Genomic DNA, 27473 nt, shown 5'->3' on the forward strand with positions numbered 1-27473 from the left:
GAAAAAAAAAATTATTTCTCATTAATTTATTTCCAAGTATCAAATCTAGCATTTAGGGTATATATTCAATTGAGAATTTGAGAGATTTTAATAGATTTATAAATTCATAGATTTTTACGAAGTTTAACTTATTTGTAAAGATTTTATGTAAAATTTTGATTTAATTTCCTCGAAATCTCGGAGGTGTATTCAATTAGGATTTTGAGGGATTTTAATTCTTTTAATGAATTCATGGATATTCAATCATGATTTTAAGTGATTCTCTGTAATTCAATGTGTATTCAATCAAGATTTTAAGATAGTTTATTAAAATTCTTAGAAATGGTGTATTCAATTAGAATTTTAGAGAAATTTATAACATTCCAGGTGTATTCAATTAGAATTAGAATTTAAAAAATTTGGAAAAATTGAGGAATTGGAAGGAATTGATTTTGTAGTGTATTTTAAGTATTCACAAATCTCACATTTTCCCATAAGATTTCGAGGGAATTGAATGAAAATTTTACATGGAATATTTACAAATTAGTTAAACTTCATAAAAATCCATGGATTTATAAATCCATTAAAATCTCTCAAATTACTAATTGAATACACTCTCTCATAAGAAGATGTGAGATTTATGGATGCATACAATACACTATAAAATCTCTCAAATTCCCTCTACTTCCTCAACTTTTCCAAATTCTCTAAATTCTAATTCTAATCGAATATACCTAGAATGTTATAAACTTCTTTAAAATTCTAATTGAATACACCCGGATTCTAAGGATTTTAATAAACTATCTTAAAATTCTAATTGAATATCCTAGATTTATTAAAAGAAATAAAAATTCTCAAAATCCAGGTCTAATGGATGATAAAAGGGTTTCAATTTTTTCAAAAAGTAGAGTAGAATCAGGTTCTGTCTCGAGGATTGGTACTGCAAAAACTTCCCTAGCCTCTTAACTTAATCCCTCACCATCTCCATCGCGCCTCCAATCTCTCCCAAAAACCTTCCCCTGCTTTTTTCGTTCGGTCTCGGCCAAAACTTCTTCACCTGCTGCCGCCATGGCCGTCCAGTAATTACCAAACGGCCTTCTCTCTCGCTCGTCGGATACTTGTCGACTTCCTCACCCGACTGATTAGTAATCGAATTGAAGGTGAGGTGGGTTTTTTACTCTGCTTCTGTGTTTGTTTCAATGTAAAGCATACAGTTTTTTTGGAAATTAATTTTTTTATTTTTTTGTTTGTTTTTAGTTTCTTCAAGGTTGAGGTTATGGCCGGTGTTCGGGAAACAGCCGCAGCCGCCGAGTTCTTACAAGTAAGTATTCATTGTTACCATTGTTTTTAATTTTTTTATTATTGATATGAAAAATTGTAGCATTTTGGTATAAACTGTAGCATTTTGGTAGAAAATGTCGATCGAAATCGAAAGTTGTATGTTGTTTGGTTTTATTTGGCAGGGCACGAATAGGCAGAGCCTTTTTTTGCAGAGGAACTCTGTTAAAGGAAGAAGCCAGGTGCTTTGGGGCTCGCTTCACGGGCGAAGTTCAGCTCCCAGTTTTGGTAATAGGAGAGGTGTTTCTTTGAGGTGTCGTGCTCAAGAAAAGCCCAGAGCTGTGGTTTCTGGTGGTGTGAGCAGCTTGGTAGATGATGAGCAGTCAAGCTTGGTTGAGAAGCCTGCAGCTGAAGTTATTCATTTTTTCCGCATCCCGCTCATTCAGGAGAGTGCAACAGCTGAGCTTCTCAAGACGGTTCAGACGAAGATTACGAATCAGATTGTTGGTTTGAAAACTGAGCAGTGCTTCAACATTGGCCTTGACTCGCCGCTTTCCAGCGACAAGGTTTTGGTTTTGAAGTGGCTTCTTCAGGAGACTTATGAGCCCGAGAATTTGGGGACTGAGAGCTTTCTTGAAAAGAAAAGGCAGGAAGGGCTTAGTACAGCTATTGTTGAGGTTGGTCCTAGGTTGTCATTTACAACAGCCTGGTCTTCTAATGCTGTATCGATTTGTCGAGCATGTGGGTTGACAGAGGTGACTCGTTTGGAACGGTCAAGGAGGTACTTGCTATTCAGTAAGGGATCACTTCAAGATCATCAGATTAATGAGTTTGCTGCACTGGTTCATGATCGAATGACTGAGTGTGTGTATGCCCATAAGCTAGTTTCATTTGAAACGAGTGTAGTTCCGGATGAAGTTCGTCATGTAAATGTCATGGAGAGGGGTCGGAAGGCATTGGAGGAGATAAATCAGGAAATGGGTTTGGCATTTGATGAGCAAGATCTCCAGTACTACACTAGGCTATTCAAGGACGAAATCCAGAGGAATCCAACAACAGTTGAGCTGTTTGATATTGCACAATCCAACAGTGAGCATAGTAGGCATTGGTTTTTTACTGGCAAAATTATTATAGATGGACAGCCTATGGATAGAACTCTGATGCAGATTGTGAAGCGCACGTTGCAGGCAAACCCAAACAATTCTGTAATTGGCTTCAAGGATAACTCAAGTGCAATCAAGGGGTTTCTTGTGAAGCAAATGCGACCGGTTCAGCCAGGTTCAACATGTCCATTGAGCATAGCTACTCGGGACCTTGATATTTTATTTACTGCTGAGACCCATAATTTCCCATGTGCTGTAGCGCCTTACCCTGGTGCAGAGACAGGCGCAGGAGGTCGAATCAGGGATACCCATGCGACTGGAAGAGGGTCTTTTGTTGTAGCATCTACAGCTGGTTATTGTGTTGGGAATCTCAATATGGAGGGCTCTTATGCACCTTGGGAAGATCCGTCTTTTGCTTATCCATCAAATTTGGCTCCACCTCTGCAGATCCTTATAGATGCTAGCAATGGTGCATCAGACTACGGGAACAAATTTGGTGAGCCCTTGATTCAGGGCTACACTAGAACATTTGGAATGAGACTTCCAAGTGGAGACAGGCGAGAATGGTTGAAGCCAATCATGTTTAGTGGAGGTATTGGGCAGATTGATCACACCCATATAACAAAAGGTGAGCCTGACATTGGTATGCTGGTTGTTAAAATTGGAGGCCCTGCTTATCGTATTGGAATGGGGGGTGGGGCAGCATCGAGCATGGTTAGTGGCCAGAATGATGCGGAGCTTGATTTTAATGCTGTACAGCGTGGAGATGCAGAGATGGCACAGAAACTTTATCGTGTGGTCCGTGCCTGTATTGAGATGGGGGAGAATAACCCTATCATTAGCATTCATGATCAGGGGGCAGGTGGAAACTGCAATGTTGTTAAGGAAATTATATACCCCAAGGGTGGCCAGATTGATATCCGGGCAATTGTAGTTGGTGATCACACAATGTCTGTCTTGGAGATATGGGGTGCAGAATACCAGGAGCAAGATGCAATCTTGGTGAAGCCTGAAAGCCGCCACCTCTTGCAATCAATATGTGAAAGAGAAAGGGTTTCTATGGCTGTTATTGGAACAATAAATGGTGAGGGACGTGCTGTTTTAATTGATAGCTTAGCTATTAAAAAATGTGAATCTAGTGGAATCCCTCCCCCTCCTCCTGCAGTCGATTTGGAGCTTGAGAAAGTACTTGGTGATATGCCACAGAAAAGTTTTGAATTCCACAGGACGACTGATGCACGTGAACCACTTGATATTGCTCCTGGAATAACAGTGATGGATTCACTTAAGAGGGTGTTGAGACTTCCATCTGTTTGTTCAAAGCGCTTCTTGACATCCAAAGTGGACAGGTGTGTTACAGGTCTTGTAGCACAGCAGCAGACTGTTGGGCCCTTGCAAATTCCTCTCTCTGATGTTGCAGTAATAGCACAGACTTTTACTGACATGACTGGAGGTGCATGTGCCATTGGGGAGCAGCCAATCAAAGGTTTGTTGGATCCAAAAGCAATGGCGAGATTGGCTGTTGGAGAAGCACTCACAAATCTTGTTTGGGCAAAGGTCACTTCTCTATCTGATGTTAAAGCCAGCGGGAATTGGATGTATGCAGCCAAGCTTGATGGGGAAGGAGCAGCTATGTATGATGCTGCTACAGCTCTTTCAGAGGCAATGATCGAACTTGGTATTGCAATTGATGGCGGGAAGGACAGTCTTTCCATGGCAGCCCATGTTGCAGGCGAGGTTGTTAAGGCACCTGGCAATCTTGTAATGAGTGTTTATTGCACTTGTCCTGACATAACAAAAACAGTAACCCCAGATTTAAAGCTTAAGGATGATGGCGTGCTGCTTCACATTGATTTGGCAAAGGGAAAGCGGAGGTTAGGTGGGTCTGCTCTTGCTCAGGTTTTTGACCAAATTGGTAATGATTGCCCTGACATTGAGGATGTTCCTTATCTAAAACGAGTTTTTGAGGGAGTTCAGGACCTTCTTTCTGACGAATTGATCTCTGCTGGTCATGATATTAGTGATGGTGGGTTACTGGTCTGTGCCCTTGAAATGGCATTTTCTGGGAATTGTGGCCTTACTTTGGACTTGACTTCACGTGGGAAGAGCCTATTCCAAACGCTTTTTGCTGAAGAACTTGGTCTGGTTATTGAGGTAAGCCGGAATAACTTGGATTTGGTGTTGGAAAAACTGAGCAGTAACAGCATTTTGGCTGAGATTATTGGTCAAGTTAGTGCCACACCCTCAGTAGGGTTAAAGGTTGATGGGGTTACACATTTGCATGAGAGTACTTCGTTTCTAAGGGACTTGTGGGAGGACACTAGTTTTCAGCTGGAAAAATTACAAAGGTTGGCTTCTTGTGTAGATCTAGAAAAAGAAGGGTTGAAAGATAGGCATGAGCCTTCATGGGATTTGTCTTTCACTCCTTCTTTCACAGATGAAAAGTATATGTCCGTCGCTTGCAAACCAAAAGTGGCTATAATTCGAGAAGAAGGCAGCAATGGGGACAGAGAAATGTCGGCAGCATTTTATGCTTCTGGTTTTGAACCATGGGATGTTACAATGTCAGACCTTCTTAATGGAACCATTTCGTTGCATGAATTCCGTGGAATTGCGTTTGTTGGAGGTTTTAGCTACGCTGATGTGCTTGATTCTGCAAAAGGTTGGTCTGCATCGATTCGATTTAATCAGCCCCTTCTGAATCAATTTCAAGAGTTTTACAAGCGGCCAGACACTTTTAGTCTTGGAGTTTGCAACGGGTGTCAGCTTATGGCCCTTTTGGGGTGGGTCCCGGGTCCTCAAGTTGGTGGTGTGCTAGGTGGTGGTGGGGACCCTTCGCAGCCCAGGTTCATTCACAACGAGTCTGGACGGTTTGAATGCCGATTCACCAGTGTGGCAATAAAGGACTCGCCAGCTATAATGTTTAAAGGAATGGAGGGCAGTACATTGGGTGTGTGGGCTGCACATGGTGAAGGAAGAGCATATTTCCCCGACGACGGTGTTCTTGATCGTTTGCTTCACTCAAAGTTGGCACCAGTAAGGTATTGCGATGATGATGGTAATGAGACAGAACTTTACCCTTTCAACGTCAATGGCTCTCCCTTGGGGGTTGCAGCAATTTGTTCTCCAGATGGGAGGCATCTAGCCATGATGCCTCATCCAGAGCGTTGCTTCTTAATGTGGCAGTTCCCTTGGTATCCCAAGCAATGGGATGTGGAAAAGAAAGGCCCTAGTCCCTGGTTGCGAATGTTCCAGAATGCTAGAGAGTGGTGTTCTTGAAAAACAGTCTTCCTTTACGTACAAGAATGGTAAGTATTTCAGTGTTCTTTAGAGTTCTGCTTTATTTTATTTTTCTGCCTGTTACATTAGAGTTGTGTTTTTCTTTAGAGTATGCTTAGTGGCTGTGGAAATAGGCATTTAGATTTTCATGTCTGTCTAATATGCTTTTTGGACTCGATATTATATGGTTTAATTATTGAAATCGACAAATATGAGGGATAATGAGTTAGTTCCCCTTTTTCATCTCATGCAAAACCGAGCGTAGTGGCATTCTAGAATTTCATACAGTCGACCTCACTTAGTGGGATAAGGCTTGATTGCTGTGGTATGTATATAAAATAAGTTGGACAATTAAAATGCGAATCTGATGGATATCATACGTGGATAAGTTTTTAAACGTTACTGAGCTTCAATCATCTGACAACAACAACAACAACAACAACAAAGCCTTTTCCCACTAAGTGGGGTCGGCTATATGAATCCTAGAACGCTATTGCGCTCGGTTTTGTGTCATGTCTTCCGTTCGATCCAAGTACTCTAAGTCTTTTCTTAGAGTCTCTTCCAAAGTTTTCCTAAGTCTTCCTCTACCCCTTCGGCCCTGAACCTCTGTCCCGTAGTCACATCTTCGAACCGGAGCGTCAGTCGGCCTTCTTTGCCCATGTCCAAATCACCGGAACCGATTTTCTCTCATCTTTCCTTCAATTTCGGCTACTCCTACTTTACCTCGGATATCCTCATGCCCAATCTTATCATTTCTCGTGTGCCCACACATCCCACGAAGCATCCTCATCTCCGCTACACCCATTTTGTGTACGTGTTGATGCTTCACCGTCCAACATTCTGTGCCATACAACATCGTTGGCCTTATTGTCGTCCTATAAAATTTTCCCTTGAGCTTCAGTGACCTACGACGGTCACATAACACGCCGGATGCACTCTTACACTTCATCCATCCAGGTCGTATTCTATGGTTGAGATCTCCATCTAATTCTCCGTTCTCTTGCAAGATAGATCCTAGGCAGCAAAAACGGTCGCTTTTTGTGATCTTCGCTAGATTGCTCCGGTCATTAGTGTGGATAAGTATATAAATGAATAGAGATAGGAAAGCAAACACAAGATGTACGTGGTTCACCCAGATTGGCTACGTCCACGGAATAGAAGAGTTCTCATTAATTGTGAAGGGTTTACACAAGTACATAGGTTCAAGCTCTCCTTTAGTGAGTACAAGTGAATGATTTAGTACAAATGACATTAGGAAATATTGTGAGAGAATGATCTCGTAATCACGAAACTTCTAAGTATCGGAGTGTGGTATCGTCTTGACTTGCCTTATCTGTCTCATAGGTAGATATGGCATCTTCTCTGGAAGTACTCTTCCTCCATCCAGGGGTGGTATCTTTAACTGGTGGAGATGCACAAGGTAATGTATCAATTTCACTTGAAGCTTACTTGTAGTTTCAGGCTTGGTCAAGCGCGATACAAACCATGTAGTAGGAGTCTCCCAAGTCGCCGAGCTAGGGGATCTGCTGAAAGAGGTGACAGACAAGGTAAGCAATCAGAGCTCCGGCTGATTGTTCACCTTCTCCCCATCTTGCAGCAGCATGAAGGATAAAGAGAAGAAAGATGAGAAGAGATGATATGGGATACTTTTGCTTTTGAAGAAGTAACTTTCCACAGGCTTATTCTTGAACTGAGCTGGAGGGTTTTCTGGTTTCCTCCAGAGCCGACTGAAGAATTTGAGGGTCAAAACAAGTCCATCAAATCTAGAGTACGTTCGACCCTACTGATATGGGATACTTTTGCTTTTGACAGAGTAATGGATGTATCGGCACGTGTGCTGTTACGCTTGTCTCCACATGCTTCCTTATATCCTTCGCACTTGCCCTATCTGTTCCTCAAGCAGATGCGGTATCTTCCCTGGAAACATAAGATGTTGAAGATGAGTACTCGAGAGCAATGCCAGGTAAGTAATCAGGTAAGGGGTTCCAGGCAGTCAGTTCCTGGCTGGAAGCTTGATTCCAAGTGCTGACTGATTGCTCTCTTTCTCCTTGTCTTGCAGGTAACAACAAGGCCAAAGGAAAAGACAGGGAAAAAGCATGATATGGGATACTCTTGCTTTTAACCCTGATGATATGAGATATTCTTGCTCTAGTATAGCTTGTTTGCAAAGGTATTATCGGGGGGAAAGAAAGCTGAATATTTCGAAAGGCTTCGTTGGGAGTGCCCTTTCAGATATGAGGAAGGGTTGAACATTTTTGCAGGTCTGCCTGTCCGTTGGGGATGGAGGTCGACATATATAGGAGTCTCCCTAACAACAAGTAGTAATGCTATTCCTTTACCCTGCTTGGTCATAGCACGGTAGTGGGAGCTGCCAGCTTCACATGTTTTAACTCTGTCAGAGCACTTTGAAAAAGTGGTCTGTGGTATCTGGCTCTCGAGAAGTCTTCGACAGAATGCCCATAATTTCTGCAAAGCTGAGTGTGCGTGTGACAGGTGCTGACAAGGCTAGAAAAGAAGGTGCCTCTTCGATTTCTGAGATCGGCCCTCGTGGTCTCTGAGCAGCCCAGCTTTTGAGAAAGCGAGCGTCTCTTCGATTGATTCGGAGAACGATGCATCTTCGATTTTTAAGAAAGCAATCATGATGGGGGTCTGGCTCTCGAGATTCGGGGAGCAGTCACTTCGATTTTTGAGAAAGTAATCATGTTGGGAGTCTGGCTCTCGAGATTCGGAGGGCAGTGCCTCTTCGATTTTGGAGCAAGCAATCTTGTTGGGAGTGTTTTCTCGAATGTGAGTAAAGGTTGGGCATGTTTGCTAGTCTACCTTGCCACGAAGCACAGAGGTTGACACACAGGGATTTTCGAATTATCCAGCAATGGTACTGTTCCTTTACCCTCTCTTCGATTTTTGAGAAAGTAGTCATGTTGGGAGTCTGGCTCTCGAGATTCGGAGGACGGTGCCTCTTCGATTTTGGAGCAAGCAATCTTATTGGTAGTGTTTTCTCGAGTGTGAGTAAAGGTTGGGCATGTTTGCTAGTCTACCTTGCCACGAAGCACAGAGATTGACACACAGGGACTTTCCAATTATCCAGCAGTGGTACTGTTCCTTTACCCTTGTGGGTAATAATATGGTAGCTAGACCTTCAAAATTTATGGGTCTAAACTTTGTTAGTGCTGTTTCTTTGCTATTCTTTTACCTTTCTTGGTCAGAGCGATGTAGTGGGAGCTGCAAGCTTTACGTGCTCAATTTTGGCAGAGAACTTTGGCAAAGTTATCTGTGGTACCCATGAGCTATTGTTGCGTGTGGGAAGTGGGTGATTCAACAGTAAGATTCATGTGTTTTCTACTTCCTCAGAAGTCTTCGACAGAATGCCCATAATTTCCGCAAAGCTGAGTGTGCGTGTGACAGGTGCTGACAAGGCTGGAAAAGTAGGTGCCTCTTCGATTTCTGAGATCGGCCCTCGTGGTCTCTGAGGAGCCCAACTTTTGAGAAAGCGAGCGCCTCTTCGATTTCTGAGATCGGCCTTCGTGGTCTTTGAGCAGCCTAACTTTTGAGAAAGCAAACGCCTCTTCGATTTCTGAGATCAACCCTCGTGGTCTCTAAGCAGCCCAGCTTTTGAGAAAGCAAACGCCTCTTCGATTTCTGAGCAGGCGCCTCTTCGATTTCTGAAGATCCGTCGAGTGCAGATTTTTATAGGGGCTGGCATTAAGTTCCAAAGCACACTTGAATCTCCACCAGTAGAAGCTCCATTCTTGCACTTCTAAGATCTTGATTTGTCCAACCTCTTCTCTCTTCAACACCTTTGAAAATGTCTGGCCCCTCCGACCGTCGTTTTGACTTGAACCTTGTTGAAGAGGCAGCCCCGTCTTCTCCAGACAACATATGGCGCCCATCCTTCGTCTCCCCTACTGGTCCTCTTACTGTTGGGGATTCTGTGATGAAGAATGATATGACTGCTGCGGTGGTGGCCAGGAACCTTCTCACTCCCAAAGATAACAGACTACTTTCCAAACGGTCTGATGAGTTAGCTGTTAAGGATTCGCTGGCTCTCAGTGTTCAGTGTGCAGGTTCTGTGTCTAATATGGCCCAACGCCTATTTGCTCGAACCCGCCAAGTTGAATCATTGGCGGCTGAGGTGATGAGTCTCAAACAGGAGATTAGAGGGCTCAAGCATGAGAATAAACAGTTGCACCGGCTCGCACATGACTATGCTACAAACATGAAGAGGAAGCTTGACCAGATGAAGGAAACTGATGGTCAGGTTTTACTTGATCATCAGAGATTTGTGGGTTTGTTCCAAAGGCATTTATTGCCTTCGTCTTCTGGGGCTGTACCGCGTAATGAAGCTCCAAATAATCAACCTCTGATGCCTCCTCCTTCTAGGGTTCTGTCCAGTACTGAGGTTCCGAATGATCCCCCTCCGGTGCCTTCTCTTTCTGGGGCTCTACCGACTGCTGAGACTTCTCCTAAGCAACCCTTGTGAAGGCTCCCTCTTGTTTGTTTATTTTGACTCATGTATATGTACACATTTGTAGCTTATCGGGGATATCAATAAATAAGTTTTCCTTCATTTCAACGTATTGTGTTAAATACACCAAAACCTTCTTCGCTAAGTTCTTTGAATTTTCTTTTGTTGAAGCTTGTATGTTGAAGCTTTCTGAGTGGAGCATGTAGGTTGGGGTAGTGTTCCCTTAATTTCCCGAGTGAGGAAAACTTCTCGATTGGAGACTTGGAAAATCCAAGTCACTGAGTGGGATCGGCTATATGAATCTTAGAACGCCATTGTGCTCGGTCCTGTGTCATGTCCTTCGTTAGATCCAAGTACTCTAAGTCTTTTCTTAGAGTCTCTTCCAAAGTTTTCCTAGGTCTTCCTTTACCCCTTCGGCCCTGAACCTCTGTCCCATAGTCGCATCTTCTAATCGGAGCGTCAGTAGGCCTTCGTTGCACATGTCCAAACCACCGTAACCGATTTTCTCTCATCTTGCCTTCAATTTCGGCTACTCCTACTTTACCCCGGATATCCTCATTCTTAATCTTATCCTTTCTCGTGTGCCCACACATTCAACGAAGCATCCTCATCTCCGCTACACCCATTTTGTGTATGTGTTGATGCTTCACCGCCCAACATTCTGTGCCATACAGCATCGCTGGCCTTATTGTCGTCCTATAAAATTTTCCCTTGAGCTTCAGTGGCATACGGCGGTCACACAACACGTCGGATGCACTCTTCCACTTCATCCATCCAGCTTGTATTTTATGGTTGAGATCTCCATCTAATTCTCCGTTCTTTTGCAAGATAGATCCTAGGTAACGAAAACGGTCGCTCTTTGGTATTTCTTGATCTCCGATCCTCACCCCTAACTCGTTTTGGCCTCCATTTGCACTGAACTTGCACTCCATATATTCTGTCTTTGATCGGCTTAGGCGAAGACCTTTAGATTCCAACACTTCTCTCCAAAGGTTAAGCTTTGCATTTACCCCTTCCTGAGTTTCATCTATCAACACTATATCGTCTGCGAAAAGCATACACCAAGGAATATCATCTTGAATATGTCCTGTTAACTCATCCATTACCAACGCAAAAAGGTAAGGACTTAAGGATGAGCCTTGATGTAATCCTACAGTTATGGGAAAGCTTTCGGTTTGTCGTTCATGAGTTCTTACGGCAGTCTTTGCTCCTTCATACATATCCTTTATAGCTTGGATATATGCTACTCGTACTCCTTTCTTCTCTAAAATCCTCCAAAGAATGTCTCTTGGGACCCTATCATACGCTTTTTCTAAATCTATAAAGACCATGTGTAAATCCTTTTTCCCATCTCTATATCTTTCCATCAATCTTCGTAAGAGATAGATTGCCTCCATGGTTGAGCGCCCTGGCATGAACCCGAATTGGTTGTCCGAAACCCGTGTCTCTTGCCTCAATCTATGCTCAATGACTCTCTCCCAGAGCTTCATTGTATGACTCATTAGCTTAATACCCCTATAGTTCATGCAATTTTGTACGTCACCCTTATTCTTGTAGATAGGCACCAAAGTGCTCGTTCGCCACTCATTTGGCATCTTCTTCGTTTTCAAAATCCTATTAAAAAGGTCAGTGAGCCATGTTATACCTGTCTCTCCCAAAACTTTCCACATTTCGATTGGTATATCGTCTGGGCCTACTGCTTTTCTATGCTTCATCTTCTTCAAAGCTACAACCACTTCTTCCTTCCGGATTCTACGATAAAAAGAGTAGTTTCTACACTCTTCTGAGTTACTCAACTCCCCTAAAGAAGCACTCCTTTCATGTCCTTCATTGAAAAGATTATGAAAATAACCTTTCCATCTGTCTTTAACCGCGTTCTCTGTAGCAAGAACCTTTCCATCCTCATCCTTGATGCACCTCACTTGGTTTAGGTCCTTTGTCTTCTTTTCCCTTGCTCTAGCTAATTTATAGATATCCAACTCTCCTTCTTTGGTATCTAGTCGCTTATACATATCGTCATAAGCCGCTAACTTAGCTTCTCTCACAGCTTTCTTCGCTTCTTGCTTCGCTTTTCTATACCTTTCACCATTTTCATCGGTCCTATCCTTGTATAAGGCTTTACAACATTCCTTCTTAGCCTTCACCTTTGTTTGTACCTCCTCATTCCACCACCAAGATTCCTTTTGGTGTGGGGCAAAACCTTTGGACTCTCCTAATACCTCTTTTGCTACTTTTCGAATACAACTAGTCATGGAATCCCACATTTGGCTAGTTTCCCTCTCTCTATCCCACACACACTGGGTGATTACTTTCTCTTTGAAAATGACTTGTTTTTCTTCTTTTAGATTCCACCATCTAGTCCTTGGGCACTTCCAAGTCTTGTTCTTTTGTCTCACTCTTTTGATATGTACATCCATCACCAACAAGCGATGTTGATTAGCCACGCTCTCTCCTGGTATAACTTTGCAATCCTTACAAGTTATACGATCTCCTTTCCTCATTAGGAGAAAATCTATTTGTGTTTTTGACGACCCACTCTTGTAGGTGATCACATGTTCTTCTCTCTTCTTAAAGAAGGTGTTGGCTAAGAAGAGATCATATGCCATTGCAAAATCCAAGATAGCTTCCCCATCCTCGTTTCTCTCCCCAAAACCATGGCCACCATGGAAACCTCCATAGTTGCCTGTCTCCCTGCCCACGTGTCCATTTAAATCTCCTCCTATAAATAACTTCTCCGTCTGAGCAATTCCTTGCACCAAGTCTCCAAGGTCTTCCCAAAATTTCTCCTTCGAACTCTTATCCAACCCTACTTGAGGTGCGTACGCACTAATCACATTGATAAGTTCTTGTCCTAGTACAATCTTGATTGCCATGATTCTATCTCCTACCCTCTTGACATCTACAACATCTTGTGTCAAGGTCTTGTCCACGATGATGCCAACACCGTTTCTCGTTCTATTTGTGCCCGAATACCAAAGTTTAAACCCTGAGTTTTCTAGATCCTTTGCCTTACTACCAACCCACTTAGTTTCTTGTAGGCACATAATATTTATCCTTCTCCTCACCATAATTTCCACTACTTCCATAGATTTTCCCGTTAAGGTTCCTATATTCCACGTTCCTAAACGCATTTTGCTCTCTTGAACTCTACCCTTCTGTCCTAGCTTCTTCACCCTCCTCCGTCTAATAGGATCAAAGTACTTCTTTTGTGTGTCCCGTGTAAAGTTGATAGGAGCATATGCTCCCAAACAACTTTGAGTGGAGTCGTTCGAAAAGAAGTTTCTATGGCCCCCTTGCTCATTTAACACTGCATCCGGGTGCCGATGGAGATACAGCGACCCTTGCTCATTTATCACTGTGCTCGGGCCACACATTCATTATCATTGTGAAATTTTTGGAAACTAGGGTTATGATGCAGGCTCCCATTAATTGTGTGCAATTGTTGACCTATATTCGATGGATCTGGGGTTATCATTTGAATTAGGCAAAATTGGATTAATGGTCCTCGCAGTGCGAGCACATTCAGAAGATAGACCATTTGGTGAAAAAACTTAGGATTTAAACCTACGAGGGCTATCTCCCGAAAAAATACCCTATCACCATAAGGACCATTAATCCGATTTGGCCTTTGAATGAATTCTTTTTCTATAATGTTAACAAGAGCTTTAGCTGTTTGTTGAAGAGGATTTGAATCATGCGTGCTGTGGGGTGCTTTTAAGTTTTTGTTGCTGACATGAATTTTGTTTTCCTTATCATTATGGCAGAACAGATGACGACGATGATGACGGATCGGAATCTGTTGCATTAGCCGCGACAGCAGGAAGACCGGAGTTTGCTTGCAATTTTGTATGCTGCATCTTTAAGTTTACGAGTTTGCTTCAACTTGCATCGAATTCTCACTGAAGAACATGTGTTTGTTTCGTATGTATTTATTTTCGGTACACAGGAAGGGATTGAACCTGGCCTATCTTAACTCGAATCTTAATCCTCACCCTGCACTGCGTTGATGCTGATTAGTTCAAAATAAATTGCAGTGGGTTAAAGATCGAATTGTCGATATGGTATTGATATTATTTGTGTCGATGTTGCTGACAAAACGTTGCAACATGTTCATGATACATATTCAACATCGATACAACAACACCCGTGCACTAGGCTAGGACAAAGTACGGATTATGGTTTAACCTTTAAATAGTGGTAAGTCAGGAGCGTCTCCTTTCTCAAGTATTATCTTGGATAGAAGCATGTGGTCTCTTAATGGATAGGATGTTGGGTTTTTATTCATGCGTTTCGAGTTCGAAATTCTTGTATCTTTTTCACATTATTATGATAATTTTGAACTTTCCCCAATCGCCTAATAATAGTAATTTTTTTTTCTTTTAAATTCTTGGATAGAAAATTTAATTGCTAATTCAAATTGAAATTTAATTTTGTAGATAACAAAGTGTAAAAATACAATAATTCTGTAAATGACGCCTTATTGCAGTGGAAGAAAATATGCATTCTAGTACAAGTTTGATCTCCATCGATTCTCCTTCCCTAACATTTGATAATTTGATCTATTAAGTTCCAGTTTGGTATTGCTTGTTTTCACAAAAAACCTAATCCATTTTAAAATTAAATAGTAAAAAAAAAAAGTTTAATCTACTAAGTCCCAATTTGATACCGCCACAACCATACACACCATCATTACCATTACAACTGCCACTATCATCGATACCATTACAACTACCACTATCATCGATGTCGCCACCCCCCACTACCACTACAATCACAATTGTCACCTACCATTGTGTTCTTGTATTTACCAAGTCAGAGTTAAATAATTAAACGTCTTTCAATTTGTGTAAAAGTTTGTTGAGATGATCTTTCAATTATAACCTAAAATATATACGGTTCAAATTATGAACCGGATTGGAGCCCAAACTAATTTTTTTATATTTATTTATTTTTAATGGAATAATTATTTTTTTATTGCAAGACTGTATCTTAACAAAGTTCGTCAAAAATGGAGATAATTCTGGAACCATCCTGACCATGTCACGTTTCAGAACTCTCTAGACTCTCTCTCTCTCTCCTCTGCTTCTCTCTCTATAAATTCCATTGGCAAGCTCTCTGCATCTCCGCAATTCGAAAAAGCTCTGCATTCTCTTCACTGCTCTGTTTCGCGCTTGCTTATTTAACATCAAGCTCCCACTGCAATCCGGTCAGGAAGTTGCCATGGAAGACGACTTTGATTTCTCAGCTGCCACCAACAACCTCAACGACGCCGGTGACTTGGACCTTCCCGACGCCGAGGACGACGCAACTAGCCCAACTCTCAAGGTTGGTGATGAGAAGGAGATCGGGAAGAACGGCCTCAAGAAGAAGCTCCTTAAAGAAGGTGAAGGCTGGGACACTCCCGGCTCCGGCGACGAAGTTGAAGGTATAAATATATATACATACACACGCGCGCGCATACATACATATAAATATATGTGTGAGGTTTGATGGCGAGCGTTGGTACTAATTGGCTGGTGATAATTTTGCAGTGCATTACACTGGGACTCTGCTGGACGGAACGAAATTCGATTCGAGCCGTGACCGTGGGACCCCTTTCAAGTTCAATCTCGGACAAGGTGATTGATTCATTTCCACTTTATCATTGTTTTCAATTGTGTTCATATATATATATAAAGGGCGACTATAAGCCAACAAGGCTCTCGCTTTGTGAGGGTTGGGGAACATTTATCGCAGCCTTACTCTTGCTTTGTGAAGAGGCTGTTTTTGCGGCTCAAATTCGTGACCTTTCAGTCCCAATGGAGCAATTCTTGATTCAAGTCTTACTGAGCCCTTTTTTGGGTTATGATTCAATTGGTTAATTTCAGGACAAGTGATTAAGGGATGGGATGAAGGAATCAAAACCATGAAGAAGGGCGAAAATGCGGTTTTCACCATACCGCCTGAGTTGGCCTACGGTGAGTCTGGATCCCCTCCAACGATTCCTCCGAATGCCACACTTCAGTTCGATGTGGAGTTGCTTTCCTGGACGAGTGTGAAGGACATTCTCAAGGACGGCGGAGTTATGAAGAAAATTATCACCGAAGGAGAGAAATGGGAGAATCCGAAAGACCTTGACGAAGTGTTTGGTACATTGTCTTTCCCACACTATTTTCCAATGACTGAAAATTGATGAATGGCATTGAAACTCATTGGTTTCTTACACAATTCCTTGGTGGTATCTCAGTTAAGTACGAGGCTCGGCTTGAAGATGGGACTCTTGTTTCGAAATCCAATGGGGTCGAGTTTACTGTCCAGGATGGTTAGTTTCATGGCCTTATCTCATATGTTTACTTGCGACGCAAAGAATCCTTTTTTTCCGAAGAATCTGTGTGTGAAACCTCTTTGATTGCAGGCTATTTCTGCCCCGCCTTGGCAAAAGCTGTGAAAACAATGAAGAAAGGCGAAAAGGTCCTTTTGACTGTAAAGCCACAATGTGAGTCCTGTGCCCATATGCTTACTTCTTGATTGCTTAATTTATTGAGAGTATTCAAATTTTAATTCACAAGATGAAAACTTAACGGCTATAATTTTGTAGATGGATTTGGAGAGGCGGGCAGGCCAGCTATAGGGGATGAAGGCGCAGTGCCGCCAAATGCGACCCTTGAGATAGCGCTCGAGTTGGTATCGTGGAAGACGGTTTCTGATGTTACCAAAGATAAGAAGGTCCTCAAAAAGACATTGAAGGAGGGAGAGGGGTATGAGCGCCCGAATGATGGGGCGGTTGTTAAAGGTAATACTAGCGATGCATAAAATTTCGTAGGTAATTACATTCTTAATGTTCGCGGATGTTAAATTTTCTGTATTTGTTTTGGTCTGGCAGTGAAACTTGTTGGGAAGTTGCCTGATGGCACGATCTTCACAAAGAAGGGCCATGATGACGAGCCATTCGAGTTCAAGACGGATGAAGGTAATCATGTCCTTTCGACATCGTTTCTCTGAAACTATTGAGTTAAAATTCCTAAACAGGAAAACTTGAGACGTATTGATTGTTTGCAGAGCAAGTAATTGAGGGACTCGATAGAGCTGTGAAGAACATGAAGAAAGGTGAAGGGGCTCTTGTGACCATTCAACCAGAATATGCATTCGGGTCGACCGAATCAGCACAAGATTTGGCTGTGGTTCCTGCAAATTCGACGGTCCATTATGAGGTGGAGCTGGTCTCCTTTGTCAAGGTAAGTATGATATGTCCCCCTCGATGCAGTCCCCGTTCCCCGTTGTGAATTAAGCCGGACTAACTTACTTCACTGGTTGCAGGACAAGGAGTCTTGGGACATGAACACACAAGAAAAAATCGAAAGCGCTGGGAAGAAGAAGGAAGAAGGGAATGCACTCTTCAAGGCTGGTAAATACGAAAGAGCCTCCAAGAGATACGAAAAGGTATATCCGGTGGTCTGGCAAGAGTCTTGCCTCTTGCTTCAGTGAACAGATTTTACTTAGACGTTTATGGCAACTCATAAAAACCTCTAATTTTCGGTGACAGGCTGTGAGGTTTATCGAATATGACTCCACTTTCGGCGACGAGGAGAAGCAGCAGGCGAAGGCGCTGAAAATAACCTGCAATCTGAATGATGCTGCGTGCAAGCTGAAACTCAAGGACTACAAGCAGGCTGAGAAGCTCTGCACAAAGGTACAAGGCTCGCCGGTTTCCCATATCTCCGCGCAAGTGCGAGGGTAGCGTAGTTTGTTTCTCTTCTAATGTGTGAGAGCATTGATATGCAGGTTTTGGATTTAGACAGCCGGAATGTTAAGGCTTTGTACAGGAGGGCGCAAGCGTATATCCAACTTGTGGATTTGGACTTAGCAGAGCTGGATATCAAGAAGGCCCTTGAGATAGACCCCGACAACAGGTTCGTTGATGAGTTGTGTCGTTTTTGTTCGTTTGAGATGGTTCATTGATGAGTTGTGTCGTTTTTGTGTTTCGTGTGTCGATTAACTTGTGTGGGATTGCGGTTATGTGTTTTCAGGGATGTGAAACAGGAGTATAAGGTATTGAAGCAGAAAGTGAGAGAGTACAACAAGAAGGACGCGCAGTTCTACGGCAACATATTTGCAAAAATGAACAAGCAGGAGCCGGTGCCGATGACCATCGACAGCAAGGCTTGATTGAGGTTGTCATGTAATTGAAACAAAATTTGAGGTTGTGTGCATTTTTGAACAAGATTAGTAATGTAAAGCCTGGGATCTGTCAAAATGTTTGTGGCTAAATGTGCTTCTGACAGTTAAAAAGTGCTTGTAAATAAAAGTGCTTTTGCACCATATAAGCGTATTTGAGAAGTGTTTGCTTCTATTGTTTTTCAAGGTGTGTTCGACTTTCAAGAAATACCCTTCCTAAAGACGGCAGAAGCACTTGTGACCATAAAAGAGATCTGAAGACCTACACAATAGGAAAAAAAAAAAAAAAAAAAAACAGAACACCCGTTACCTGAGTAAGAGGTCCGGGGATGAAGCAGCATGATCATTTTTCAAGTAGAATACTGTCAGTGACGGGTTTAAAATGTCATTGAATTTATAAACACTTGTACTTGTGACCATACAACTCCTTTTTACTACTGTAGTAGAGTCACTTATACTTCTAAAATGTCATTGAATTTATAAACATTTGTTCAATTCTCGTCTTGTCATATTAATTTTTTAAAATTATTAATCGTCATCTCATCCATGTTTTGTTTAAGTTTACATACTAAATTTTTGAAATTATTATTAGTTATCTTATCCATATTTTGTTAAGTTTTTCAAGTCATGTGACTTGCACATAATTTAAATATAGAGTTATTTCAAATATTTTAATATAGAGAAATTATTTTGGATGGAAAGAGATAAGTGAAAGTTGTTTGTTTTTTTTATGAATGGCAAACTCTTAGATCATCGTATAACAGATAAATCAATTTTTCTTTCTTTGTATTTTTTGAGAAAATCTAGAATTTTTGTTGTGGAAGACAACTTATTAGGAGAGTGAGGTGTGGAAAAGATTGAAATAACCGTGAACACATGGTAATGTGCAATTTATTTTAGATGGAAAATTAAACGAAGGTTGGGTGAGAACAAATTAATGATTTTAAAAAATTGGCATAAATCGCTTAAACTTTAATTTATATGACATTGAAAATGTAAGTTGACATGACATTTGGAAAATTCCCCTTCTTCAAAAATATGAAAAACGAACCAAACAGAACATAAATTGGTTTATTTCGGTATTTAAATTGTTTGACCTTCATCAAACCAAACCGATCAAATCGATTCATATGGATGAAAACATTTACCCTGCTCGTGAAGGAGAATGTGTGGTTACATAGGCCGGCGGAGGAGCAGAGGAAGGCTCGGTAGACGGCGTTGTCGTGCGGAAGTGTGTCAGTAGCATCTATGCTTCCCGCCTGAATCTGATGATACGCCTCCGCATAAAACACCGCGTTTAAGTTTCCGTTCACGTTTCGTCCGCCCCCGCTCATCGTCGCATAATCTCTGTCTGTCTTCAGAAGCAATGCAAATTCATGGACAAACAGGTGGGCTTTATAGAGGTATTTTCTGGGCCCATTTTGTTTCCGGCACACATTTTTGTTTGCAACGTATTGACTCAAACGGGCCAAGAAAATCTGATGATCAGCCCATGTTTTCTCGGTTTTGAACCGAGGGAGCATATTGACTCAAAAAGTATGTGGGTTTTCAAATGGTTCCGACAACATAGAGAATCGAATTCATTACAATTGAAACCCTCAATTCGGTAAGTTCTGTGTCTCAAGATTTGGGCAGTCACTACGAAAAGTATATATCAGGGACTTGAGTTGATCGATACTGCATGGCAGACTTTTAAGCTTCAAGCAGCCTTTAAGGCTCAAAATCCGAAGCCCCGTAAGATTATTTATCGACGATGGCAGTTCTTCAATTGCAGTCCCATCCAAATAAAGCCTTTTGAGTTCTCACATAACTTCTGAAATCTCTAGAAACTTCTCAAGATTTGAGCAGCGAGCAAGTTTAAAATCTTTCAAAAACTTGAGTTGACAGATACTGCATGGCAGACTTTTAAGCTTCAAGCAGCCTTCAAGGCTCAAATAACAAAGCCCCGTAAGATTACTTATCGACGATGGCAGTTCTTCAATTGCAGTCCCATCCAAATAAAGCCATTTGAGTTCTCCCATAAATTCTGAAATCTCGGGAAACTTCTCAAGATTTGAACAGCCAGCAAGATTAAAATCTTTCAGGGACTTGAGTTGACAGATACTGCACGGCAGACTTTTAAGCTTCAAGCAGCCTTCAAGGCTCAAATAACAAAGCCCCGTAAGATAACTTATCGACGATGGCAGTTTTTCAATTGTAGTCTCATCCAAACAAAGCCATTTGAGTTCTCCCATAACTTCTGAAATCTCTGGAAACTTCTCAAGATTTGAACTCCCAGCAAGATTAAAATCTTCCAGGGACTTGAGTTGATAGATCAGTGGCAGACTTTTAAGCTTCAAGCAGCCTCCAAGGCTCAAATCACAAAGCCTCGTAAGATTACTTATCGACGATGGTAGTTCTTCAATTGCAGTATCATCCAAATAAAGCCATTTGAGTTCTCCCATAACTTCTGAAATTTCTGGAAACTTCTCAAGATTTGAACTCCCAGCAAGATTAAAATCTTCCAGGGACTTGAGTTGATAGATCAGTGGCAGACTTTTAAGCTTCAAGCAACCTCCAAGGCTCAAATCACAAAGCCTCGTAAGATTACTTATCGACGATGGTAGTTCTTCAATTGCAGTATCATCCAAATAAAGCCATTTGAGTTCTCCCATAACTTCTGAAATTTCTGGAAACTTCTCAAGATTTGAGCAGCCAGCAAGATTAAAATCTTCCAGAGACTTGAGTTGACAGATACTGCAAGGCAAACTTTTAAGCTTCAAGCAGCCTTTAAGGCTAAAATCACAAAGCCCCGTAAGATTACTTATCGACGATGGTAGTTCTTCAATTGCAGTACCATCCAAACAAAGCAATTGGAGTTCTCCCATAACTTCTGAAATCTCTGGAAACTTCTCAAGATTTGAGCAGCCAGCAAGTTTAAAATCTTTCAGAAACTTGAGTTGACAGATACTGCATGGCAAACTTTTAAGCTTCAAGCAGCCTTCAAGGCTAAAATAACAAAGCCCCGTAAGATTACTTATCGACGATGGCAGTTCTTCAATTGCAGTCCCATCCAAATAAAGCAATTTGAGTTCTCCCATAACTTCTGAAATCTCTCTAGAAACTTCTCAAGATTTGAACAGCCAGCAAGATTAAAATCTTTCAGGGACTTGAGTTGACAGATACTGCAAGGCAGACTTTTAAGCTTCAAGCAGCCTTTAAGGCTCAAATAACAAAGCCCCGTCAGATTACTTATTGACGATGGCAGTTCTTCAATTGCAGTATCATCCAAACAAAGCGACTGGAGTTCTCCCATAACTTCTGAAATCTTTGGAAACTTATCAAGATTTGAGCAACGAGCAAGTTTAAAATCTTTCAGAAACTTGAGTTGACAGATACTGCATGGCAGACTTTTAAGCTTCAAGCAGCCTTCAAGGCTCAAATAACAAAGCCCCGTAAGATTACTTATCGACGATGGCAGTTCTTCAATTGCAGTCCCATCCAAATAAAGCCATTTGAGTTCTCCCATAACTTCTGAAATCTCTGGAAACTTCTCAAGATTTGAACAGCCAGCAAGATTAAAATCTTTCAGGGACTTGAGTTGACAGATACTGCAAGGCAGACTTTTAAGCTTCAAGCAGCCTTTAAGGCTCAAATAACAAAGCCCCGTCAGATTACTTATCGACGATGGCAGTTCTTCAATTACAGTCTCATCCAAATAAAGCCAATTGAGTTGTTCCATAACTTCTAAAATCTCTGGAAACTTCTCAAGCTTCAAGCAGCCTATAAGGCTCAAATCACAAAGCCCCGTAAGATTACTTATCGACGATGGCAGTTCTTCAATTGCAGTATCATCCAAACAAAGCGACTGGAGTTCTCCCATAACTTCTGAAATCTCTGGGAACTTTAGCAAATTTGAGCAGCCAGAAAGATTAAGATATTTGAGAGATCTCAAATAAATGCTGCTTGGAAGACTTTGAAGCTCTATGCAATCTTTTAAGTTCAAAGTAACAAGCCCTGTAAGATTTTTAATTGACGAGGGCAGTTCTTTAATTGCAATCCCATCTAAATGAAGGTTTGAAAGTTCCTTCATGACGTCTGAGATCTCTGGAAACTTCTCAAAACTAGAGCAGCCGGAAAGAATAAGGCTTTTGAGAGATTTCATACAAATGCTGCTTGGAAATTTCCTCAGTTCTTTGCACCCTCTTAGACTCAAAACAAGAAGATTTTGAAGAGATGAAATGGATGGATGAACCTCAAATAAACTGTTACAATCTTCAAGGAATAATTCCTCCAGATTTTTCACCTCGGTTAAGTAGGGGGTTCTTTCAAGGTAATGAGAGTGGTTTAAATTGATGAACTTCAACCTTTCCAAATGCTGTCCAAATATCCAGGAAAACATGGATTACATAACAAAGCAAATGAGAAATTAGCCAATTTTAAAGAAAAATATGAAAAAGATGATTGTACCTTGGTTCCTTCCCAAAGTTGTTGGATGTTACTATATTGCATGTCAAGGTCAACTAGGTTGTTGGGGTGAAAATTGGATGGCAAAGACTTTAGGGGGCAGCCATGCCAAAAGAGACACCTCAACTCATGAGAAAGATACTTTAAGTCTCCACTCAGGTGTTGTATGAAATCATGGTCACTAAAGGGGTAATGATATTTGATACGGAGCAGTCTTAGCCTCGTCATTCCGGCAAAAGCTTCAGCATTTAAGTATACTTCTTCTGATTTGTTTGACAAGTCCAGGACTATGCTCTCAATAGCTTTTGTAGCCTGGATGGAGAATGGGGGAATTTAAGTAAGTGCAAATACCCATAACCTTAATTACGTATATAAAATAAATACATGTTTCTACACTAATTGCATATGAAAAGGACAGTATGGATGATTATATCTTACTATATTTTGAGTTAACACGGGATGAACATCTTCATAACTCCACAGCCTACTGCGTCTCCCGGGCTCTTTAATAGATTCTTGGCGGACAATTTCCCAACCCATTTCTTCTAGTAAATCATGCATCTCGATTGTGCCATCATCTGATATTGTTATGAGAGATCTATCAATTAGAACTCTTAATCCACTATTAGGATAGAAGCCACAACCGTCCAGGATATTTATTGCATAATCATTTTTCATTCCTTTAAAGAAACAAGCAATGTCCAAAAAAATGTCCTCCGAATCGTCCAGCCCATCAAAACTCGTTCTAAGCACATCCTGAATTCCCCTGTGTGGGGTTTTCCTTATCTTCTCTAACACATCTTCCCACTCGCGTACACTTTTATTATCAAGAAAAGCTCCCAAGACTTTGAGCGCTAAAGGCAAACCTCGAGCATATTCTATGGCATGGCATGTGAGATGTTTGTGGTCTCTTGTGGGTTGGTTTGTTCTGAAGGCATATTGCATAAAGAGGTCACGAGCTTCCTTGTCACTTGAAAACTTGGGCCAATATATTGCATCAACTCCGTTTAGTAATTGCACATCTCGTGTTGTTATAATAATTCTACTTCCGCAGCCAAATGAACGTTGCTTTCCCAGTAAGCCTTCAATTTGGTCTATATTGTCCACGTCATCAAGAACAAGGAAAACTTTTTTCTTAGCTAGTCCTTTCCTTATCATCTTGGAACCTTTATCCAAAGTTCCTAAACTTCGCACCTTTTCCTTCAATATTCTGGATAAAAGCTCTTCCTGCATATGTATTGCACCATGCCTGGAGAAACCTTCCTTGACATTTTCAAGAAAGCAGTAAGCTTCAAATTGACAAGCGATTTCCTCATAAACAGCTCTGGCAATGGTTGTTTTGCCTATTCCACCCATACCCCATATTCCAACAAAGCGAACATCCTCCGTGCCAAGACATAATCGCAAATTCATTTCATCTAGGTGGGAATCCATTCCAACCAAGCCATCGCCTTTACTTGACGACATGTGGATCAATTTATCAAAGATATCTTGTACAATTTCTTCAACAAGCCTTGCATCATCCCTGTGAAATTAAGAATAAATAAATAAAAGTTCAGCATTTCGTCTGTAAAGAATCAAAGCAAGTCTTGCTGCATTTGATAGTAAACAATAATACTGTAACACCAACACCAATTAAGAGTTTAAGACTGAACAAAGTAAAATTACTTATAATTTCACGAATCCAAAGTAAAATATGCATCCAAGAAATCCCAAATTAGGAAACCAAACTAATCAGAATATGAACAAAGTAGAATTACTTGTAATTTCACAAATCCAAAGTACAATTTGCACACAAGAAATCTTAAAGCAGGAAACAAAACTATAATTAGACTATGAACAAAGTAGAATTAACTGGAATTTCGGGAATCGGAAGTAAAATTTGCATGCAAGAAATCTGAAAAGAGGAACCAACTCTATAATTAGACTATGAACAAGGTATCTTAAATTTCAGGTAGACGGGCCATGGGCCCACTCCAACAGCATCGATACTGTCCTTACTTGGCCACCTGCTCAATCCGTCAGGTGTGAGGTTTTAATACAATTGAGGTTTTAATACAAAAGGTTTAGAGTGGGGTAATTCTATTTAAAGGGCTTGTTCTCAAGCCTTTTGGCCGATGTGGGACAGAGGAATTCTAACACTCCCCCACACGTCAGACCCCATTTTATGGGTCACTTTGCTTGGGGACCCACCCGTTCACGTGGTGGTACGGGCCCGTCCCCTGGCTCTGATACGATCTTAAATTTCAGGTAGATGGGCCATGTGCCCACTCCAACAACACTGATACTGTCCCCACTTGGCCACCTGCTCAATCTGTCAAGTGTGGGGTTTTAATACAAAAAACCTCAGTGATAGTTAGAGTGGGGTAATTCTATGTAAGGGGCTTGTTCTCATGCCTTCTGGCCGATGTGGGACAAAAGAATTCTAACAGTATAATACTTGTAATTTCGCAAATCGAAAGTAAAATTTGCATATAAGAAATACGAAAACAGGAACCAACACTATAATTAGACTATGAACAAAGTAGAATTACTTGTAATTTTGCGAATCGAAAGTAAAATTTGCATACAAGAAATCCGGAAACAGGATCCAAAACTATAAATAGATTATGAACAAAGTAGAATTAATTGTAATTTCGCGAATCAGAAGTAAAATTTGCAAATAAGAAATACGAAAACAGGAGCCAAAACTATAATTAGCTATGAACAAAGTAGAATTACATCTAATTTCGCGAATCGAAAGTAAAATTTGCATATAAGAAATCTGAAAACAGGAACCAAAACTATAATTAGATTATGAACAAAGTAGAATTACTTGTAATTTCTCGAATCGAAAGTAAAATTGGCATACAAGAAATTCGAAAACAAGAACCAAAACTATAATTAGATTATGAGCAAAGTAGAATTACTTGTAATTTTGCGAATCCCAGCCGGATAAATTGCAGGCTCTTGTAAGAGCTGACTTCCAGCTCTGCACCTCCGCCATCTCAGCCGCGGAGTCGAGTTCGTGTCTCGCAAACGCCTCCGCAAAACTCCTCTTGCGCTTGCGGACGTGAGACGGATCGACGTCGTAGAAGACGGGCACCACAGTCTGGCCGTCCGAGTCCATACATTCCAGAATTTGGACGAGTTCTTTGAGGCACCAGGTGGAAGAAGCATAGTTTGGAGAGAAAACTACGATCGAGACCCTCGAGTTTCGAATGGCTGTGAGGAGGTCGGAGAGGTGGTTGCCTTTTCGGAGCTCTTCGGCGTCGATGAAAGTGTGGATGGCTTTCTGGTCCAGAGCTCTGTAGAGATGGCTGACGACAGAGCTCTGTAGAGATGGCTGACGAAGGACCTGCGAGTGTCTTCGCCTCTGAAGTTGAGGAAGACGTCGTATGTCCAACGACGACGACCGGAGGAAGACGACGAGTCAGAAGAAGTAGAAGAAGAAGCCATTGACGGAGAATGATCAGCGATGAACAGAGGAGTGCAGGTCAACGAGCTTCGTGGAAAATGATGAAACGTAGAGGGAAGAAAAAAAATGTGGCATTTGTCGTAGTGAGTGAGAAGGTGATGGGCCGTGCCTGGGTGCGTTTGGTACGTAGGACGGGACGGGACGGAACGGGACGGAACGGGACGAGGCGTTCCGTCCCGCGTTTGGTGCGCCAAAATGGGTGGAACGGGCTGTTCCACGGGACAGATTTTGGGTGTTTTTGCGTCCCACCTCCCCCTGGAACGGGTTTGTTTCACGTCTGTGGAACACAATGTTTTACCATTTTAAGACAAATATACCCCATGTCTTTTTCAAAAATTACACCTTCGTTCCGTCCCGTCTGCGTACCAAACGCACCCTTTTTTAACATACGATATTATTATTATTATTTTTTTTTGTCAATTATGATATTATTATTTGTCTCACTATAATTTAACAATAATATGATTTAAATTCGTCTTTGGTATTACTGTACTTTAAAAAAAAAAAAAAACTATTCATGAGCTATGAGAATAAACAACGGTAAAATAAAGTTGTTGAGTGTTTAGTAAACTTTTTTTTGTTAAAGAACTCCTATAAAAAATATCAATGTATTAAAAAAGAAATTGCCAAAGAGAATAATGTAAGGACAAAGATTGTAATTTTGTAAAATATAAGAGGTTACACTTGCTATTTGAAAATTTCATTAAATGACCATTGAAAAAACCTTTTTTTTTAAAGCAAGGTAGACCATGTTTTTGCTTTTCTATACTTTTATACTGTCACTTGTCAGTCACTAACAGCAATTAAAAAAAACATTTTTTTGTTTTACCAAATTTACATTTGATGTTTCAAATTTTTTAATAAACTGTTTTTTTTTTTTTAAGCACAACAATCTCAAATGAGCGCGATCAGTTCAAGAAAGAACAAGTCACCACCCGAATCTCGACGGTAATACCAAAATTGGCGAGAGATTTGCCTCAAAATTGTCTCTTGCTATTTGGCTCTAATGGTACTATTCTATCTTTGTTTGTCCGCGAGAAGTCTTAAGTTTGATTTCAAATTTGATATTTGATTAATTTGCCCTCTAAAATTAATTTTTCGTCTTAATTTATATTTTTAAACTGAATTGTCTTACTTTGCCTCTAAAACAACTAAAATCGAGTCATTTCACCCCATTTTCGTTATGAACGTCAAATGAAAGGGCAGCCAAGACATTTCATGTCATGCTGATAGTAATGAGCCTTTGTTTGGTGAGGTAAGAAATTTTCAAACTGCCCTAAACCTCTAAAATTGTTAAATCTTTGCCAACATG

General features: G+C 41.1%; 3 protein-coding genes across 6 annotated transcripts; 2 read left to right on the top strand and 1 right to left on the bottom strand.

Annotated features, from left to right (window-relative positions):
- Window positions 1–829: 829 nt before the first annotated feature.
- Window positions 830–14154, top strand: LOC103400609 (probable phosphoribosylformylglycinamidine synthase, chloroplastic/mitochondrial). 4 transcript variants are annotated; one of them, XM_070820405.1, is made up of 4 exons: window positions 830–1139; window positions 1237–1300; window positions 1443–5668; window positions 13869–14154. In XM_070820405.1, the coding sequence occupies exons 2-3, from the start codon at window positions 1256–1258 to the stop codon at window positions 5637–5639; spliced, it is 4242 nt and encodes a 1413-aa protein (XP_070676506.1). In that variant the 5' UTR covers window positions 830–1139; window positions 1237–1255; the 3' UTR covers window positions 5640–5668; window positions 13869–14154. The 4 variants fall into 4 exon arrangements, with proteins under 4 accessions (XP_070676506.1, XP_070676508.1, XP_070676509.1 ...); XM_070820407.1 differs by having other exon boundaries at window positions 13874–14154; XM_070820408.1 differs by having other exon boundaries at window positions 843–1144; window positions 13874–14154.
- A 723-nt stretch (window positions 14155–14877) lies between these two features.
- On the top strand, window positions 14878–18444 carry LOC103415797 (70 kDa peptidyl-prolyl isomerase). The gene is made up of 12 exons (XM_008354082.4): window positions 14878–15529; window positions 15636–15722; window positions 15972–16232; window positions 16331–16405; window positions 16499–16579; window positions 16682–16876; window positions 16967–17053; window positions 17143–17318; window positions 17401–17523; window positions 17627–17773; window positions 17866–17993; window positions 18111–18444. Exons 1-12 carry the CDS (start codon window positions 15325–15327, stop codon window positions 18247–18249), a joined length of 1704 nt encoding a protein of 567 aa, XP_008352304.1. The 5' UTR covers window positions 14878–15324; the 3' UTR covers window positions 18250–18444.
- Window positions 18445–19782: 1338 nt separating this feature from the next.
- On the bottom strand, window positions 19783–26111 carry LOC103415813 (disease resistance protein RPV1). Its single transcript, XM_029100821.2, is given in 5 exon segments — window positions 19783–21290; window positions 21293–22615; window positions 22708–23016; window positions 23143–24229; window positions 25614–26111. Coding segments are annotated over 5 exon segments (4353 nt in total). The 5' UTR covers window positions 25814–26111; the 3' UTR covers window positions 19783–19856.
- Window positions 26112–27473: the final 1362 nt, after the last annotated feature.

Source organism: Malus domestica, chromosome 04 (genome assembly GCF_042453785.1).
Source record: "Malus domestica chromosome 04, GDT2T_hap1".
Classification (NCBI taxonomy): Eukaryota; Viridiplantae; Streptophyta; class Magnoliopsida; order Rosales; family Rosaceae; genus Malus; species Malus domestica.

Coding starts and splice junctions, on each gene's coding strand:
- LOC103400609 (XM_070820405.1), top strand. CDS start 1,256: ATGGCCGGTGTTCGGGAAACAGCCGCAGCCGCCGAGTTCTTACAA. Junction 1,301..1,442: donor CAGCCGCCGAGTTCTTACAA/GTAAGTATTCAT, acceptor TTTATTTGGCAG/GGCACGAATAGGCAGAGCCT.
- LOC103415797 (XM_008354082.4), top strand. CDS start 15,325: ATGGAAGACGACTTTGATTTCTCAGCTGCCACCAACAACCTCAACGAC. Junction 16,406..16,498: donor CGAGTTTACTGTCCAGGATG/GTTAGTTTCATG, acceptor CTTTGATTGCAG/GCTATTTCTGCCCCGCCTTG. Junction 17,319..17,400: donor AGCTGGTCTCCTTTGTCAAG/GTAAGTATGATA, acceptor CACTGGTTGCAG/GACAAGGAGTCTTGGGACAT.